Source organism: Stegostoma tigrinum, chromosome 31 (assembly GCF_030684315.1).
Source record: "Stegostoma tigrinum isolate sSteTig4 chromosome 31, sSteTig4.hap1, whole genome shotgun sequence".
Classification (NCBI taxonomy): Eukaryota; Metazoa; Chordata; class Chondrichthyes; order Orectolobiformes; family Stegostomatidae; genus Stegostoma; species Stegostoma tigrinum.
In genome coordinates this window covers 8,508,456-8,526,782 of record NC_081384.1, presented here as the reverse complement: position 1 = coordinate 8,526,782, position 18,327 = coordinate 8,508,456, and the positions used below count along the sequence as shown (strand labels likewise).

The following is an 18,327-nucleotide window of genomic DNA, read 5'->3' as shown; positions in this document are numbered from 1 at the left end:
CAAAAGCTGACGTTTCGGGCCTAGACCCTTTATCAGAGAGGGGGATGGGGAGCGGGTTCTGGAATAAATAGGGAGAGAGGGGGAGGCGGACTGAAGATGGGGAGAAAAGAAGATAGGTGGAGAGGAGAGTATAGGTGGGGAGGGAGGGAGGGGATAGGTCAGTCCAGGGAAGACAGACAGGTACAAGAAAGTTGCAGTGGGAGAGAGATTCCCTGAGGTTGGTCCGGAGGGAGGAGGGTAACTTCTTCAGGTTAGGCATCCCTGGAAGAGGCTTCGCAGTGAGGTTAAAATAGTATCAGTGATAATGGGAACTGCAGATGCTGGAGAATCCAAGATAATGAAATGTGAGGCTGGATGAACACAGCAGGCCCAGCAGCATCTCAGGACCACAAAAGCTGAAACGTCACCCTTTGTGCTCCTTAGATGCTGCTTGGCCTGCTGTGTTCATCCAGCCTCACATTTCATTATCTTGCATTCTGACCATCTGGGTTTTGCTTCACACAACTCTCCATTCAGTTTTTTTCAACACATTCTATCAACATGTCCTTCCCATCATGTCTGTCCTAAGTGTGTGCCAAAATTTCCTTTAAATGTATCCTCACTGTGCTGGAAATACATGCATCTTGAAAATAACGATGGAAGAGGTGGAAAGATTCAGACAATTTTGGGTTTCAGAGGATTTACCAGGTGACTACTTAGAACAGAAGAACCAGGAGTTGAAATATTTTATCGGTCACCTATTGCTTACAAAATGTCAATTAACTTTGTGAAAAGAATGCAACTCAAAGCTTATAAGAGCAATAAGAGGTGAGATGTATAGCTTTAATGGCTTCACAAACTTGGTTTGGAAGAGTTGGGGCCCTGAACGGAAGTTGGCCAAGGAACAATCTTGTGACTTACAGTTGTTATTTCAACAGGTGCCAATTGAAAGAAAATAAAAGAAGCTGGCAGTAAAAAAGAAAGATCTCTCTCTTTTGAAAAAAATTCTTACAACGGGACAAGGTGTACAGATCTCTCTCAGTAAGGTATCTTCTGCTGACCTGAGAAAGTTCCAGAAATCGGTATCTTTAACTTCCTGCTAAGCTCTGGAACTGTCACTTCCATTTACTGGCTTAAGTCTGACTGACTCTCCATCTGAAACAAAGTCTGATTTAATGATGTCTGTCTGATTCTATGGCTGTCAGAAACGTGATCTCAGCAACAAGAAATCAACGGAACCTGAAGAAGTCTTCCTATTCTTTGTCCTTTGAGTTTGGACTCTGGAACCACCAGAGTAGCTTTCTAATTTCTGTTTTAAAAAACCCTATCATCTCTGCAGAGTTGGGTTGTCTTGTCTGTTGTGTGTTTGTCCAGAGCTGGGATTACAGGGCAAAGCCTTAATTCCATATAGTAGCCTGGTTGTTACCAAGCTTTTGACTTGTTGTAAGAATATGTTTTCAGTAAACAAGTTATTTGTCAGTTTATTGAAGGAAAACCTGAATATAACATATTTTACTCAGGACAATAATAAAAAGAAGCATATTGACTGTTTTAGTAGTTAATCAAAACATTTACACTTTTGATACAACTCATGGAGTGATGGAGCTTGATTACAACCACATTCCTCCCATCAGAGACATAACAACTGTTCATGTTAACTGCTCCTCATGACAAACAGTTTCACTTTCTAACCAGTCTCTGCACATTTATTTGCATTCTTTGCTTGTTCAATCAGTGACTATTTTATATTTATAGCTACTAATATCAGTCTCGTCTTCCATCACAATCAGGTTGTTATAACATAATATTCTATTTTGTAACAAATAGTAATCTCCTTTATAAAAACGCATACAAAGTTGCTTTTAACATGGCTTCTAAAAATCACCTGACTTGTGGATTCAGCTTTGAGTAGAGTTAGACTGTAATTGCCTCAAGAAGGATCGCTAAAAGGCATTTGTAATTCACTTAAGATAACAAAGTGTGGAGCTGGATGAACACAGCAGGCCAAGCAGCATCTCAGGAGCACAAAAGCTGACGTTTCGGGCCTAGATCCTTCATCAGAGAGCACATGAGATGCTGCTTGGCCTGCTGTGTTCATCCAGCTCCACACTTTGTTATCTCGGATTCTCCAGCATCTGCAGCTCCCGTTATCACTGATGTAATTCACTTAACATTTTCCCAGGGATGAACAAAAACCAGGGACAATGGTTCCACTGGAGGCATCAAGAGAAGGCATTAGGCGGCACGGTGGCTCAGTGGTCAGAACTGCAGCCTTACAGCGCCAGGGGCTTGGGTTCAACTCCACCCTCGGGTGACTGTCTGTGTGGAGTTTGCACGTTCTCCCCGTGTCTGTGTGGGTTTCCTCCGGGTGCTCCAATTTCCTCCCACGGTCCGAAGATGTGCAGGTTAGAGAGATCGACCGTGCCAAAATGCCCATAGTGTTCAGGGATGTGTGGTTTAGAGGGGGCTGGGGCTGGGTGTGATTCTGTGAACTTGTTGGGTCAAAGGGCCTATTTCCTCATTGTAGGGAATCTAAGTTCTTTCTCTATTTCAGCAAACCTAAGAGTCGGAGCCATTCAAGTTAACAACTGAGACAGTTACAAACTTAATTGCCTCAGCTAAAGTAATGGATAATGCACTACATCAGGCCCACCAAAGAATAACATGACATTTTGGATCAGTGGTAATGGGAACTGCAGATACTGGAGAATCCAAGATAATAAAATGTGGGGCTGGATGAACACAGCAGGCCCAGCAGCATCTCAGGAGCATCTGCAGTTCCCATTATCACATACAATTTTAACCTCACTGCGAAGCCTCTTCCAGGGATGCCTAACCTGAAGAAGTTACCCTCCTCCCTCCGGACCAACCTCAGGGGATCTTCTCCTCTATCCATCTTCGGTCTGCCTCCCCGCCTCTCTCTATTTATTTCAGAACCCTCTCCCCATCCCCCTCTCTGATGAAAGGTCTAGGCCCGAAACATCAGCTTTTGTGCTCCTAAGATGCTGCTTGGCCTGTTGTGTTCATCCAGCTCCACACTTTGTTATCTCAAATTCTCCAGCATCTGCAGTTCCCATTATCTCTGACCCATTTTCTCCACTTGATTAATATACATGCAAAGTTGGTTGAGGACAATGCAGACCACCAGGTAATATAAGATCTCACTCATATGTATGAGCATTCTTAAGTCGGGGACTTGCAATATTTTGTTACGCTAATTGCGTAAAAACACTAGCTGTTTCTGTCTGAGTGGAATGCTCTTCGGACAACAGTGTGGAATCAATGGGCCAAATGGCCTGCTTCCACGTTGTAGGGATTCTATGATTAAGTTCAGCATGGGCTGATTGGACTGAAGGGTCTGTTTCGGTGCTGTATGATTCTATGACTAATACTTTGCTGCATTTTTTTTTCAATCTAATCACTTCACATTGATAGATACCAATTCTCAGCTCACAGATCACTTTGACCGAATGCCTTGTATGTGGTTGTAGCACTTATAAATTGGTAGCATCTGTGTACATTTATCCCAAGACCTCTATCAGATCACCTTCTCACCCTTCTCTATTCTTGAGAAGTCTGTTGATCCTATTGTGATCAGTAACCTTCTCAGTTTTGGCATCTTTCTTGTCAATTTTTTTTAACCTTTTCCAGTCCCTCCACACTATTTGTATCATACAGAAACTGAGACCACACCTTATCCACTCAGTGATTAGAGACAGGTTTGAAGCTGGAAGAGGACAAGGTGCAAAATTAATTTTTAAAACCCTCAGTTTTATACACTGATATCTTGCTTTTATGGCTGTCCTGTGTTTTTATTTCATAAATGGTGTTTATAATCTTTGATTTCTGGTGGTCTGTGAAACATTGGATTAATTGGTTTGGGTGTTGCTGTAATGCAACAGCAAGGAAATGAGTGTCAATCTCCATAATTTTTTTATATCAGTTCTGTTCAGGACTGGCATATTAAACTGCAGATAAAACCCACTTATCACTGTTTCTTTCAGAAAAGGGCGACCAGATGCTCCACCTGTTGGATTGTCTGGGGTTCATGAGCTGCCAAGGGGATTTAGTCCAGGTGATGCTCTCCTCTGGGGTGGTGCTACCTGCTGCCATGAAGAATGTCCCATTGGCTGATTACCAGACACAGTTACCATGGTGATAATTTTATCATCTTGTTTATTGTCTCTCAGTTCCAGTCTGGTTCCTGGCCATTTCACTGGGCCACCTTATTCAATGTTCAACTGCTGTATATAGTGAGGCACCTTGAATAGTGGAACAATCGCATGACTGTAGCTAATGGCAAGTTGTCAAGATAAAACCAAATTATAAGATACTCAAAACAAAACTGTCTTTTACACCAGAGATAGTGGGAACTGCCGATGCTAGAGAATCTGAGATAACAAGGTGAGGAGCTGGATGAACATAGCAGGCCAAGCAGCATCAGAGGAGCAGGAAGGTTGATGTTTTGAGTCTGGACCCTTCAGAAGAAGGGTCTGTTATGTTCATCCAGCTCTACACCTTGTGATCCTTGATTTTTACACCACACTAGTTATGATAACTAATAAACAAAACCCGGTAGGCCATTGAGGGCTGCATTTTCTGAAATAACTTCATGCACTTTGCTAATCATTTTTCAACAATTTTATATCTCCATTTTGCTGTCATCTCTGTGGCAACATGCACCAATTGTGCTGCGGTGTTGACATGCTCTTTACTTGTGCAATCACTGATGTTTAAACTGATGCTCAGCACTTTTCGGCAACAGAACCAGGGAGAAAAGCCACCTTGTACATATCATTGAATCTAACAGATGGTGAAGAATTGGATTACGGACAAATACAGAGTACACCATTAGCTGTGGGAATGTACGTGACTTAATTAGAAGCAGGAAATGCTGGAAATACACGGCAGGCCCAAAAGAAGCTGCAAAGAGAAAAGGCAGATGAACATTACAAGTAATGAATCTGTGTCAGAACTCAGTATGGATCAAAATCACAATGCAAATAGTAACTCCTAAATCAACAAAGGGCTGCAAAGAAAGCTTCCTAATCAATTTATGTGATAGCTTTGTATCTAACCATATTTGTTATTCTTTAATTTGTTATGGTTGTATGCTTGCTTCTGTAAGAGAATGTTGTGGGTTCTCAGGAACCTCGAGCATGTATCTACCTGACTCCCCAGTGCAGTACTGAGGGCATGCTGCACTGTTGGAGATGTTGCCTTTTGTATGAGAGGGTAAAGAGAAGTTCTGTCTATGCTAACAGGCTGATGTAAGATAATCCAAGATGATGTTTTGAAGAATAATGGAGATATTCTTCATTGTGTCATTGTTATAGAGTCATAGAGATGTACAGCAAGGAAATAGGCGTTTTGGTCCCACCACTCCATGCTGACCTGATATCCTAAATTAATCTAGTCCCATTTACCAGCATTTGGCCCATATCCCTCTAAGCTCTTCCTATTCATACTCATCCAAATGCCTTTCAAATCTTGTAATTGTACCAGCCTCCACTAATTCCTCTGGCAGTTCATTCCATACATGTACCACCCACTGTGTGAAAAAGTTACCCCGTAGGTCCCTTTTAAATCTTTCCCTTTTCGCCTTAAACTTGTGGCCTCGAGTTTTGGGCACCGCTACCCTGGGGGAAAAACTTTGACAACTCACCCTATCCATGCCCCTCATGAATTTATGAATGGCTGTTAATACTTACCGCTCTGCCAGAGTCACTTGCAAAACGAATGGGAATTCTGGAGAAGCATCACTGAACTTGAAATGTTAACTTTATTTTTCTCTCCACAGATGCTACCAGACCTGCTGAGTTTCTCCAGCGATTTCTGTTTTTGTTTCACATTTATAGCATCCACAATTTTTTGTCTTATTTATTAAAACAAGTTATCTGGTCATTCTCACCTAAATGTTTGCACGAGTTTGCTGTGTACAAATTCACTGCCAAATTTCCTGCATGACATTAGTGACAAATTCATGCCATTTGTTATGAAAAATTTGAGTGAATGCTAAAGGATGGAGTTGTATATTGATGCAAATTTTGCATTCCTTCCAACATTTTGTTTTTAGCAGAAAACCAATCATTTTATATTAGCTTTTCCACCTTGACAACCTCGCCTTCTCTTAGAAAAGCATGGATTTGCAAGCAGCCTCCAATCTATTCCACATTACTCTTCAATGTTGACCTCCCTATGGGGCTATTTAGATTATTTTACCACAATGAGTACCTGACCAGGCGCCAGAAAGGAACAAGGAAGGGTAATACCTTGCATTGTTTCAGGATCCAGATATCAGAACCGTGTCTCAAATCACCAATTCCCTTGAAATAGCTCCCCAGTCTACTAAAGAAAACTGCTAGGTTTTCCAAAATCCTATAATTGTCACAGGATGTCCCATTTCACTTTATGTCTAATAACGCCTTTTTTGTTATAGGGTCACTGTTGTCAATGCAGAAACCAATTTGAGCTCAGCAAGATCCCACAAACAATGATGAAATAATGAGCCAATCATCTGAAATAAAAACAAGAAAAGAAATTGCACAGGCAGAAGGCTCTGAAGCATTATAGTATCATTTGCAAGAGCTGCGCATCTTCAGTGTTTTCTGTGCTTTTAGTAGTAACATGAAAAAAACAGCGAAAAGCCTCAGCTATTCTGTACTGAACTCTGGTCCAAACTCTCAAAAAGCATATAATTCTGCTTGCAAACTGCAATTCCTTTATTACACCCTCCTGTGAATCCCACGAATATTATTAAGTCGCAGTGACATTGTAATAGCCTCTTATGGTCTTCATTCACTGTAATTTCAGTATTGCTTTGTTGTTTTTGTAATTATTTATTTGTTTCCACGGTTACCTTCGTATCTACACAGCAGGGACAGTTCACTGAGTTACAATGAGATGATAATGGGTGAAAATTGGAGACTGAATCCTTTCTACAGCAATGCTGCTCTGTTTGAGGGCAGGCACGCATCCTCCTGAAGACTGCCATGGTATTTGCAAGCACACTATCTGGCCATTTGGTCCAAAGATCTACATCAGTATTTATGTCCCACTCTGTTTTATCTCACAGCGCATGTGTCACATATCTTTAACAGAAATGCTCATAATATCATCACTCATGTGACCTGACAGTATAAAGATCTCAGTCTCCTTCATAATTGGGGCCACTAGAAGCATGGCACATTGATGGGTGTTTGCTTCTGTTTGTCACCAGATGCGCCCCGACACCGAACTACCTGTGATTTTAATATAGAGGATACTGCTGCTAAGTCAGTACGATATTCCCACATCTAATTCTTACGTTACAGGAGCTAGTGTAAGTATGCCTCATCCCTGTTAGGCACAAAACCCACAACATGGAGGTGTTTACATTCCACCTTTTATCTCCTTTTGTCTCCTTTTATCCATCAAGCCTCATCAATATATCCTGTTAATTCCTTTCTCCCTCAACTGTTACTTAGCTTCCCCTCAAAAGCATCAAGGGGCATGTATTGCAACCATATCATGTGGGAGCAGATACCACATTCTAACCGCTCTCTGGATAAAGAAGCTTCTCACAAATTGAAATCTTGGCTGCACCATAGTTAGTGTGCTGCAATACAGCTGTAGTCATTACAGTGAAGTGCGATTGGAAAGACTGCAAAAACAGCTCGTAAGCCTGACATGACAACTGTTCTCAGAAAGAGACAAGGCTGGGCTGAGCCTCTGCTTCTCTGGCCTGAAAATCTGTTGGTGGGGAAGGTCAGGGACATCCTTCACTATAAGCCTCAGACCCCAGTTGTGGCTCCTGAGTCGCACATTTTCATTGTAGAAATCTGAGGGCCCTGTTTGAGTCACTGCCTGGGTAGAGGGCACACACTGCAAGCAGCATTGCCTGTGGTCACGGCGCACTGGACATTGAGAGAGTGAACTCATGTCATTTTCAGAAACCTGGTTCGGAGATGCCCAGGAGCTGTGAGAACCAGATTTCTACAGCCGATGTCCCCTTGCACCCAAGGAATCCCAGTAGGGGCTGCAATCCCATGGCTCAGGCAGCATAGCTGCCTATGTTCATGGTGACAGAGCAAACGGTAATTGGAAACAATGAACTGATGAATGCACTTGCATACTGCCGATTGGGAGATGCAATACAAGTTGCCAATTGATGTCTAGAAGGAGCTAATAGCAAGGAAGCTCAAGGCACTGTGAGTTTCACCCTCATAGTACAGCACTGTCTCCCAATCCAAATGGCTACACATCTAGCTGCAGGCGGTAGCAGATAGAGGGAATGGCTTCTCTCATAATGGGGCCACATCTCCTGCAGTGACCATCACTCATCTGGAGGTAGCTGGAACACTCCTGTATACCCTGTCTCTGTAGAGTGCTTGAAGATGCTGAAGACCCTTTGCATGTTCTGCTTGCTCATTTACAACTGCAGCGCGTCCCCTCCCCAAACCCCACCCCGAGATTTAAGTCTCTGATTCTGCTGTTGTTGCTCTTCCTGTCTTCTCCTCCATTTCCTTTGTCATCTTCTCAGTCTTATCAAAGGCAGCTGCTGGGATCACTGATTGCTGCATTGGGATGAGAATTACTGAGCTTTGAAGAAATAGTAGGACTGAGAAACATGCTTTGCATCTGGCACCTCATCGTGATCAATGGTAACATGAGGGCTTTAGCAGGCTGCCCTTATCTCAGGTGAAGGACAGCCCTGCCATCTCCTGGACACAGAGAAATGTGACCTTCATAACCCATGACTAGTACCCTGCTTTCCTGGTGCTGAAATGTGCAACATATTTGTGTTCTTTATCTTAATGTTGCTTTGCAATTGGGACAAATGTGTCAAATTGGACAATGTAAGCTTATTTGCTCTTCAAAACATCCTGCAATGCAGCCTTACCCCCTGCAAAGCAGTCATTACACATTGCAAAGTTCAGCCCACATGAAGACATCCATCCACAGGTTGACTCTCATGTACACAGTCCTGTGAATGGTCCAGTGTTAACAATCAGACATTGATTCCCCTGCAAACCCCGTCACCCCCACCAACACCAACCCACCCCAAATCTCCACCTTCAACACTGTTTCACTCTCCTTCTTGTGAAAGATTCATGAATGAATGGAAATAGTTGGGAGACAAGTGTTTGTTACTTTTAAACCTTAATTGCCTTTAATGTCAGGGATGATTTTGAAAATTCAATGGGAAGGCCTTCAGGGATTGCTCACACAATAGCTTTTGGCACTTTCAGTTTCAATCTTTTGTCATGTGTGTGCGCTGGCTCTGCCTAAACATGTGTGAACATAACTGGGGCCCAACCCTTTTGCAATTTAGACTTGGTGCAAGGTGGTGGCCATTAACATTGATATTGAGCCTTTCACTTTCTACCCCTTCCCACCACATCAATATTCTACACTCCCATAACTTTTATGTTCTTCTCCTTTCATCTAGCATCACTCTGTCCTTTCTCAATATCCTATTTAGATTATTGGACTTTTCACTTTCTCTTTTGACATTTCTGCTCTTCCCTGATTTCACTCCCAATGAGACTTACACCCCCATCATTCAGTTCCACTGCTCTTTCTCCCTCCCCAAATCGCCAAATTACGCAATGGTGTTCTCCACCCTCAATATCTAGCTCCCACACTTTGTAGTTTCTTTGCCTGTCTGACTGTTACTCTCCTCTTCTGACTCCCAGTTTTCTCTCGTCATTCCCTAGGATATCACCCCACCCCCACCAGTGTTCTCCATCAAATAAGGCCTTTAAATTCCATTCCCCATCTTTCCCTTTGCCCCAGTCCACCTCCTTATTTTCCTTTTCTGTTAATTCCCCCTTTCAGGTTGATTCTCCCTTTTAGGCTAATCTTCCATTTAAGTTGCTCCCCCTTTAACTTTGATCCTTGTTTGACTGTCTGGATATTAGTTAAGGTGGCTGTTCGCTTGTGTTTGATAGCGGATCCATTGAGTCTTCACCCTGAACACTGTCCATGTTTAACAACAAACTGGCAGACTGGCTCTCAATGAGACTTCCAATGTATTGATGAACATGGAGAGGCTTCAGCCCTCGCACTGTTAGTATTTGTATAAGTAAATAGTTTTTGTTGAGGGTGCTATGTTAGTGAACTTTTTTACATTTCCGAGGTTGAAGGAAGCAGTGAGTGCTGCCAGGTATATAGGGATTTTGCACAATAATATTTCTCCATTTTTAGTGACAAGATTTCATTAATGAATACAATTCCAGTGGGCCAGGGTGTTAATGAGTAACCATGACATGCTGATGAAAACAAGAAGTTCCTGCTAATTGCAGTCATGAAAGCCAACCTTTCTTACTGCTTTAGAAAGGTTGCGTGCAAAATCTAAATGGCCATTACAAATTGTTTCCAGTGCAGCATGGACCTATGACACCAAATTCTGGGTAATGGGGAATTTAGCCCTTCTGCTATATTCCACCATTCAGTGATTGATCTGCAATCTAACTCCAAATTCCCACTTTTTCCTGTGTCCATTAATACCTTCAATTAACAAGGGTCTGTCAATTTCACTTTTACAATCAATTACAGATCTTTCATCCATTGTTACTTCCAGAAATGATTCCCAAACTTCTACCACCCTTTGTATCTAGCAGTTCTTCCGAGTTTCACTCCTGGAAGGTGTGGCTCTAATATTTGGATGATGTCCCCCAGTCCTAGTTTCAAAAAAACTGGTGGAAATGTCTTTTTTTTTCTCTTTATCTACCCTGTTCTTTCTTCCCTAATATCTTTTAAACTGCGATCAAATCATTCCTTAACCTTCGATATTCTCTGAGCAGGTAATGCTTGCATTTGTACTCTTTTGCTGGTAAATGCCTAGAAATAGGATTAAGATTCTATACTGTACTGCATTGACACCTGGAAAGGTTTTTATGCAGAGTGGATGGTCTGGATGGTTTTAGGGCTAAGGGAGATCCTCTTGTACTGTGTATCCAGCTGTTTTATGTTTACCCTGCTGCACTTGTTATTGACACTGAAGGTGAGGAAGATATGAGACATAGCTGGTTGTGTTCTCCATGAAGAATTCGGAACCAATTACTTGTATTAGTGTTCCAGTGGGCTACATTCATGGCTGCACTGGAGTGTCATGCTTCAGGTTACATGACACTGACCTGGACATACTTCTAGCTTGGCAGCAGGGCAGAGTGAATAAAAGACAAGGAGCTCTAAACTTTGAAAGCTTAAGTATGATATTTTCTATGAGAACGAGAAAACAGAACAACAGGATTTCAACTTTGCTGCAGCTGCAATGATAATTATGGTATTTTCCAGACATAGTGAATTACTGTTGCAATGGCAATGACAATATATGTGATATTAGGTCATAGAATAGAAGCTGTTCAGCCCATAAAATCTGCACCAATCCTATCCCCATAACCTTATATTAACAATGGCTAATCCACCTAGCCCGCACATCCCTGGACACTATGAGCTTGCACATTTTTGGACTGTGGGAGGAAACAGGAGCACACAGAGGAAACCCACACAGACATGGGGAGAACGTGCAAACTCCACACAGAAAGTCGCCTGTTGGTGGAATCGAACCTGGGTCCCTGGTACCTCTGGTGAGGCAGCAGTGACAACCTGTGTTACCGTGGCACTCTAATTTCTAATATTTTAGGTCTATGTTTAGAAGCTCTACATTCCAAGATTATCTTGGTCTGTTCTCCTAAATGGACATACAATGGAGGCTGTGCCAATGTTGGGGTGGCACAGGGGCTCAGTGGTTGGCACTGTTGCCTCATAGCATCAGGGACCTGCATTTGATCTTAGCCTCCGGCGACTGTCTGTGCTGGGTTTGTACATTCGCCCCATGTCTGCCTGTGCAGGTTGAGGGGACTGGGCATGCTAAATGATCCATAGCGTGCAGGCTAGGTGGGTTAGCCATGGGAAATACAGGGTTATTGGGGAAGGGAAGTGGATCCCGGCGGGATGCTTTTCGGACGGTCAGTGTGGGCTCGACGGGCCGAATGGCCTGGGTCCACACGATACGGATGCAGTGAACATTCAGAATTTAGCATCACCTACACCTTAACCAGAATAGCCCATTTCCGTAGGGTAAATACTCTTTAAGCTTAATATATACCCTGTTTCAGCAAAACCTGCCGACTTTGTAAATTTTGTAACAGCATCAGGGGAAAAAGTAGCAGGTGTCCATTACACGATTTTAGGATTCAGTCAGGAGCGACTACAGAACTACACGACACATTTTTCCCAAGCGTGATCCACCTCTCGAAGACAGCAGACCGAACATGATTCGCGTTTCAGTGCAAGCCGAGATTCAGCTATTTAGTCTGAAAGGTTTTTTATTCTTTAAACTAAATAAAGCCCGTTTTCTCTACAAGACAAGGTGAATATACGGTGAGGGGTGGGCTAGGCTCTGTGGGGGGGGGGGGGGGGTGCTGAAACTTTATTATGCAAAGCCCACCCTTCACCGACAACTTTCGTGCCATTGGGTACATCTCCCACATCTTGCACCAGTTACAAAGGCTTCGGGCAGCCCGTTCATTTCCAACTGGTTCAATTCTCCGTCAATCGAACCAAGTTAGGTGGGGACGCTTTGGGCTGGAGGGCGACAGATTCATTGTCTGATGGAGAGAGAAGACGGGAGAACGTTTTGAAGACCAAGGGCTGGCGAATACAGATGTATGTGTAGATAGGGAGCGAGGCAGAGAAGGAAAGGAAATTAATAATACTCCTTATTTTAAAAATGTGCTACCTGTGACTTAAGCAATCTCCGATGGTACAAACCAGCATGTCCAGAACACCTTCAACTTCCCACGAGATACAGATGGCTGTATTTGACAATCCACCGATACAGGTAACTGTGGAGTCAAATTGTTGGGTGTGGATGGAAAATAATTGTTCGTCGTCCTTGTATTTTGTTTGGATGTTTTGCTCAGTATGTGAGCACTAATGGAGTCCTGCGGCTGTTTTAACATCAGACTCCTCATGCAGTGCGTACTGCCTCGAGTTTCTGGCTGGTTTGGGGGGGTGAATGTGAGATGCGGTTCCGCGGTATAGCCTCGACCTGTTACACCGCGCCTTGCAAACACCAGGCACTGCCTCTCCTGTTTAATTCGCACCCTGCTGTCATCAATTCTTCTCCTCTCCTCGTCCACTGCTTTAAATGCATAGCAACCACATCTTATAGTTGTGTCTCCAAATGCTGCAGACATTGCCTGTACTTTTTCCTGCGTGTTTATTTCATCTGTACTCTCTTCTCTACACCACCCCCCCCCCACCTATTTCAGTACCATTCTGCTATGTTTCCGTGTTTCGCATGGATTTTGTTCAACTACTTCCCTTTTGTATTGGATTTTTGAAGATTGTTTATACCGCCGGTATATTTTGCAATTCTATATATGGAGTGCAATAATCTAACAGTGAGCACAAAACAAATTGTCTCCTGTTCATTTTTCTCGACGTCTCTGCTCTGTGTGTATGCGCGTGTCCGTCTGTGTGTCTCTGTCTCTCCCTGTCTCGCTGTGTGCAGCAACTCTTCATTAAGACCACCGCATTGTTTTCTTTAAAACAAAAACCTGTAACCTTAAGACCTCGCTCAGGGTCTGGTCTGTGCTGCAACTGCCTTAAATACAGATATAGCTGTTAATTTGTAAAAGCTTATGCAGGTGCGAGCCTGGTTCCTCCGCACACACCTCTCCCCTCTACTACTCCGTGCATCTGTCTGCATCTTAACTCTTCCCGTGCTGGTAACTCTAAATGTTCAGGCTGAAATCATGAGTAAACTTTCTTAAGTTCTTGTTATCGTAATGTGTATAAAATGACCCGAGGTCGTGTCCGCTCTGAAAGAGGGCTTGCCAAAGGCTTACATCAAAAGTTAGAGATAGTAGGAACTGCAGATGCTGGAGAACCTGAGATAACAAGGTGTGGAGCTGGATTAACACAGCAGGCCAAGCAGCATCAGAGGAACAGGAAAGCTGACGTCTAGATCCTTCTTCAGAAATAGGGGAGAGAAACGGGGTTCTGAAATAGATTGGTGGGGGGAAGATAGAAGATGGATAGAGAAGAAGATAGGTGGAGAGGAGACAGAACAGTCAAAGAGGCGTGGATGGAGCCAGTGAAGGTGAGTGTAGGTGGGGAGTTAGGAAGGAGTAAGTCAGTTCAGGGAGGAGGTCAAGGGGGCAGGATGAGGTTAGTCGGTAGGAGATGGGAGTGGGGCTTGAGGTGAGAGGAGGGGATAGGTGGGAGGAAGGACAGGTTAGGGAGGTGGGGAAGAGCTGGGCTGGTTTTGGGATGCAGTGGGGGGAGGGGGAGACTTTGAAACTTGTGAAATCCACATTGATACCATTGGGCTGCAGGGTTCCCAAGCGGAATATGAGTTGCTGTTCCTGCAACCTTTGGGTGGCATCATTGTGGCGCTGCAGGAGGCCCTGGATCGACATGTCGTCTGCGGAATGGGAGGGGGAGTTGAAACGGTTCGCGATTGGGAGGTGTAGTTGTTTATTGCAAACCAAGTGTAGGTGTTCTGCAAAGCAGACCCCAAGCTTCAGCTTGGTTTCCCCGATGTAGAGGAAGCCACAATGGGTACAGGGGATGCAGTATACCACATTGGTGGATGTGCAGGTGAACATCTGCTTGATGTGGAAAGTCTTCTTGGGGCCTGGGATGGGGTGAGGGGGGAGGTGTGGGGGCAGGTGTAGCACTTCATGCGGTTGCAGGGAAAAGTGCCGGTGTGGTGTGGCAGGTGGGGCGTGTGGAGAGGACAAGGGAGTCACGGTGAGAGTGGACCCTTCAGAAAGCATTAAGGCTGGGGAGGGAAAATTGTCTTTGGTGGTGGGGTTGGATTGCAGATGGTGGAAGTGTCGGAGGATGATGTGTTGGATCCGGAGGTTGGTGGGGTGGTATGTGAAGATGACGGGGATTCTCTTTTGGCGGTTATTGCGGGGACAGGATGTGAGGGATGTGTTGCGGGAAACGTGGGAGACATGGTCGAGGGTGTTCTCGACCACTGAGGGGGGGAAATTGCGGTCCTTGAAAAACGAGGACATCTGAGATGTACGGTAGTGGAATGCCTCATCCTGGGAGCAGATGCAGTGCAGGCGAAGGAATTGGGAATAGGAGATGGCATTTTTGCAGGAACATGGGTGGGAGGAGGTCTATTCTAGGTAGCTGTGGGAGTCACAAGCTTCAAAATCTCCCCTCCCCTAACGCATCCCAAAACCAGCCCAGCTCATCCCAGCCTGTCCTTCCTCCCACCTATCCCATCCTCCCACCTCAAGCCCCACCCCATCTCCTACCTGCCAACCTCATCCCGCCCCCTTTTCTTTTCTGTCCTCCCTGGACTGACCTATCTCCTCCCTGCCTCCCCACCTGCACTCACCTTTACTGGCTCCATCCCCACCTCTTTGACCTGTCTGTCTCCTCTCCACCTATCTTCTCCTCTATCCATCTTCTATCCACCTCCCCGTCTCTCCCTATTTATTTCAGAACCCCCTTCCCCTCCCCCGTTTCTGAAGAAGGGTCTAGGCCCGAAACGTCAGCTTTCCTGCTCCTCTGATGCTGTTTGGCCTGCTGTGTTCATCCAGCTCTACACCTTGTTATCTACATCATAAGTTGCATTTTTTAAAGCGATCGAAACAATTGTAAGGACCTACGGTAACAAAAAACTGTTTGATTCATGTTTTGGGCAAGAACGTTTAATTAGAATGACCAAAATGTTGGAGTGATATTTTTCTTTCAAACAGTGCTCTGTATGTACTGACTTGGTAAAGAGTTTCTCGGACCAGGATGTTTGTTTTGATGGTTTCTCAGGGTCACTAGATCCGAAACATTAACCCTGATTTCTCGCCAAAGATGATGCCAGATCTGCTGAACTTGTCCAACAATTTCTCTTTTTGTTTCTGATTTCCAGCATCTGCAGTTCTTTGTGTGTTTCAGTGCTTTTGTTTTGAAAAAAAGTTGTTTTCCAGGATAGGTTTGCCAAGTTCTGAATGAGCAACGTGCTAGCTTGTCTTAAGAGAAGTACCTAAATATATAATGGTGTTTGTTGCAGCCTCAGCATCTACCTGATTGTGTTCAGAAGCCTTTCCCATCCCTTTCCTTCTGCTATTTGACCGACTCGGGGAACATGGATTGTTACACACACCTGATGCTTTTTGCTATTTTGTTTTGTTTCAAGATAGCGAAGAAGGCATTTGGGACACTGCCCTTTATTGGTCGGTGCATTGAATATAGGAGTTGGAAGGTCATGTACAGGACATTGGTTAGGCCACTTTTAGAATACTGCATTCAGTTCTGGTCTCCCTGCCGTAAGAAAGATGTTGTTAAACTCGAAAGGGTGCAGAAAATATTGAAAAGAATGTTGCTGGGATTGGACGGTTTGAGCTGTAGGGAGATGCTGAATAGGCTGGGGCTATCTTCCCTGGAGCGTTGGAGGCTGAGACGTGACCTTGTAGAGGTTTATAAAATCATGAGGGGCTGGAGAGGGTGAATAGTCAATGTCTTTTTCCCAGGGCAGGAGTCTCCAAAACTAAAGGGCACAGGTTTAAGCTGAGAGGGGAAATATTTAAAAGGGACCTAAGGGGCAACTTTTCACACAGAGGGTGGTGGGTATATGGAATGAGCTGCCAGACAAAGTGGTGGAGACTGATACAATTACATCTTTTAAAAGACATTTGGATGGGCACATGAATAGGATGTGTTTAGAGAAATATGGGCTGTCAAATGGGATAGGATTAATTTAGGATATCTGGTTGGCATGGACGAGTTGAACCGAAGGGTCTGTTTCTATGCTGTACAACTCTGTGACTTAATGACTCTCACATCTCACTTGGAGGATTTTGGTCCCTTTAATAAGACAACAAATGGGCATTGCATCACTACTTGTTTGGAATGATCTGAACATTGGAGGGCATAACCCCATCCAGGATAGCACTGAAACAGACCAGTCCAGAGGTGCCAAAGGGCAGCAAAGCTGAGTAGGGTTAGGATATGAAAGTTGGTGTTGGAAAGAATACAGCTGAACCCTGAAGCTATTGGGTGAAGCATGAATTCTCTTTCAGAGAGCTTGCACAGGCATGATGGGCCGAGCAGTATCGTTTGGTTCTATAATTTTCTGTGAGACATTTGCAGGTGAAATGCAAAGGAGAATGAACAAAAACAGAAGTTGCTGGAAAAGCACAGCAGGTCTGGCAGTATCTGTGAATAAGAAAATGAGAGTTAAAATTTCAGGTCCGGTGACCTTTCCTCAGAACAGTTCTGAGGAAGGGTCACCGGACCCGAAACGTTAAATCTCATTTTGTCTTCACAGATGCTGCCAGACCTGATGAGCTTTTCCAGCAACTTCTGTTTTTGTTCCCGATTTACAGCATCTGCAGTTCTTTTGGTTTGCAAAGGAGAACGAGTTAGTTTTGTGCACAGCCTGTTAACTTGCCCTAGTTCAGCCGAACCGCAGTCTTCCCAAACTCACATGCCACCATCTTCACCTGCATAACCTGCAAGAATTCTGAAATGAGGACAAAATCATTCACTGCCTTCCTCAGCCACAGATGCTTTTTCTTTCCCGTGCCCAGTTTGTATTTGCAATCACTGATGATGGATTTAATTCAACCTCACTGCCTCCGTTTTGTTTGGAGTGAAACAAAAATAGAACAGAGGTAAAATCATAGAATGTCATAAACACTTGATGTTTATGGATTCTTTCTGTCTCTGTGAATTGGAATAAAACATGTCTCATGAGCTGTGCTGTGAACAGCACTTTCTCTGGGCTTGGGGGAAAATCACAGGAGTAACAGTGAGAGAGCATTTTGTGTGGGCGATGGTGAAACAGAACCCATTTAAGCAGATTGCAGGAAATTACTCTGTGGTGTGTGTACACTATGTTTTGATCTGGAATGAACATCTTAACAGGGTGTTGGATGTAGGTTCAATAACCTTCAAAAGGCAATGGGAAATGGGGAAAGAGTAGGGATATGGGCTTAAAGGTATACCTCACTGAAGGGAAATGACTAGACATGTTTAGCTGAATGTTCTCCTTCTGTGCTCTATGATTAAATTCTATGGTAAATTGCACCTGTACTTATAATTTAGAAGCAGACGTTCTGCAGTATTGGCTAATTAAAGATACTTGTTTTACATTTTTATGCAGTCTGCACATTGTCATTTGTAAACTATTCCACTTCAAGCACCATTGTTTACACCGTATCACCTGCTTGTTATAGTAGAACATATCCTGTTCATTGCTGTACCCAGAGGTGAGTTAGTCCAATTATATCTGAAAAGAAGTATTCTAGGGAGTTTTCTGGATAACACAACACCTCCGTACGAAATAGCATTGAGTCAGAGAGTCACACAGCTGGGAAATGGACCCTCCGGTCC

At 43.9% G+C, this 18,327-nt stretch overlaps 1 protein-coding gene across 3 annotated transcripts in view; it reads left to right on the top strand.

Annotated features, from left to right (window-relative positions):
* The first annotated feature begins 12,548 nt into the window (after positions 1-12,548).
* The window catches only part of cacnb1 (calcium channel, voltage-dependent, beta 1 subunit), a 310,047-nt gene continuing 304,268 nt past the window's right edge, over positions 12,549-18,327 (top strand). For all 3 annotated transcript variants that reach the window (XM_048560446.2, XM_059638898.1, XM_059638897.1), the window contains exon 1: positions 12,549-12,808. In XM_048560446.2, coding sequence (XP_048416403.1) covers positions 12,728-12,808 — 81 coding nt within the window. In that variant the 5' untranslated portion in view covers positions 12,549-12,727. The remainder of the gene's footprint in view (positions 12,809-18,327) is intronic.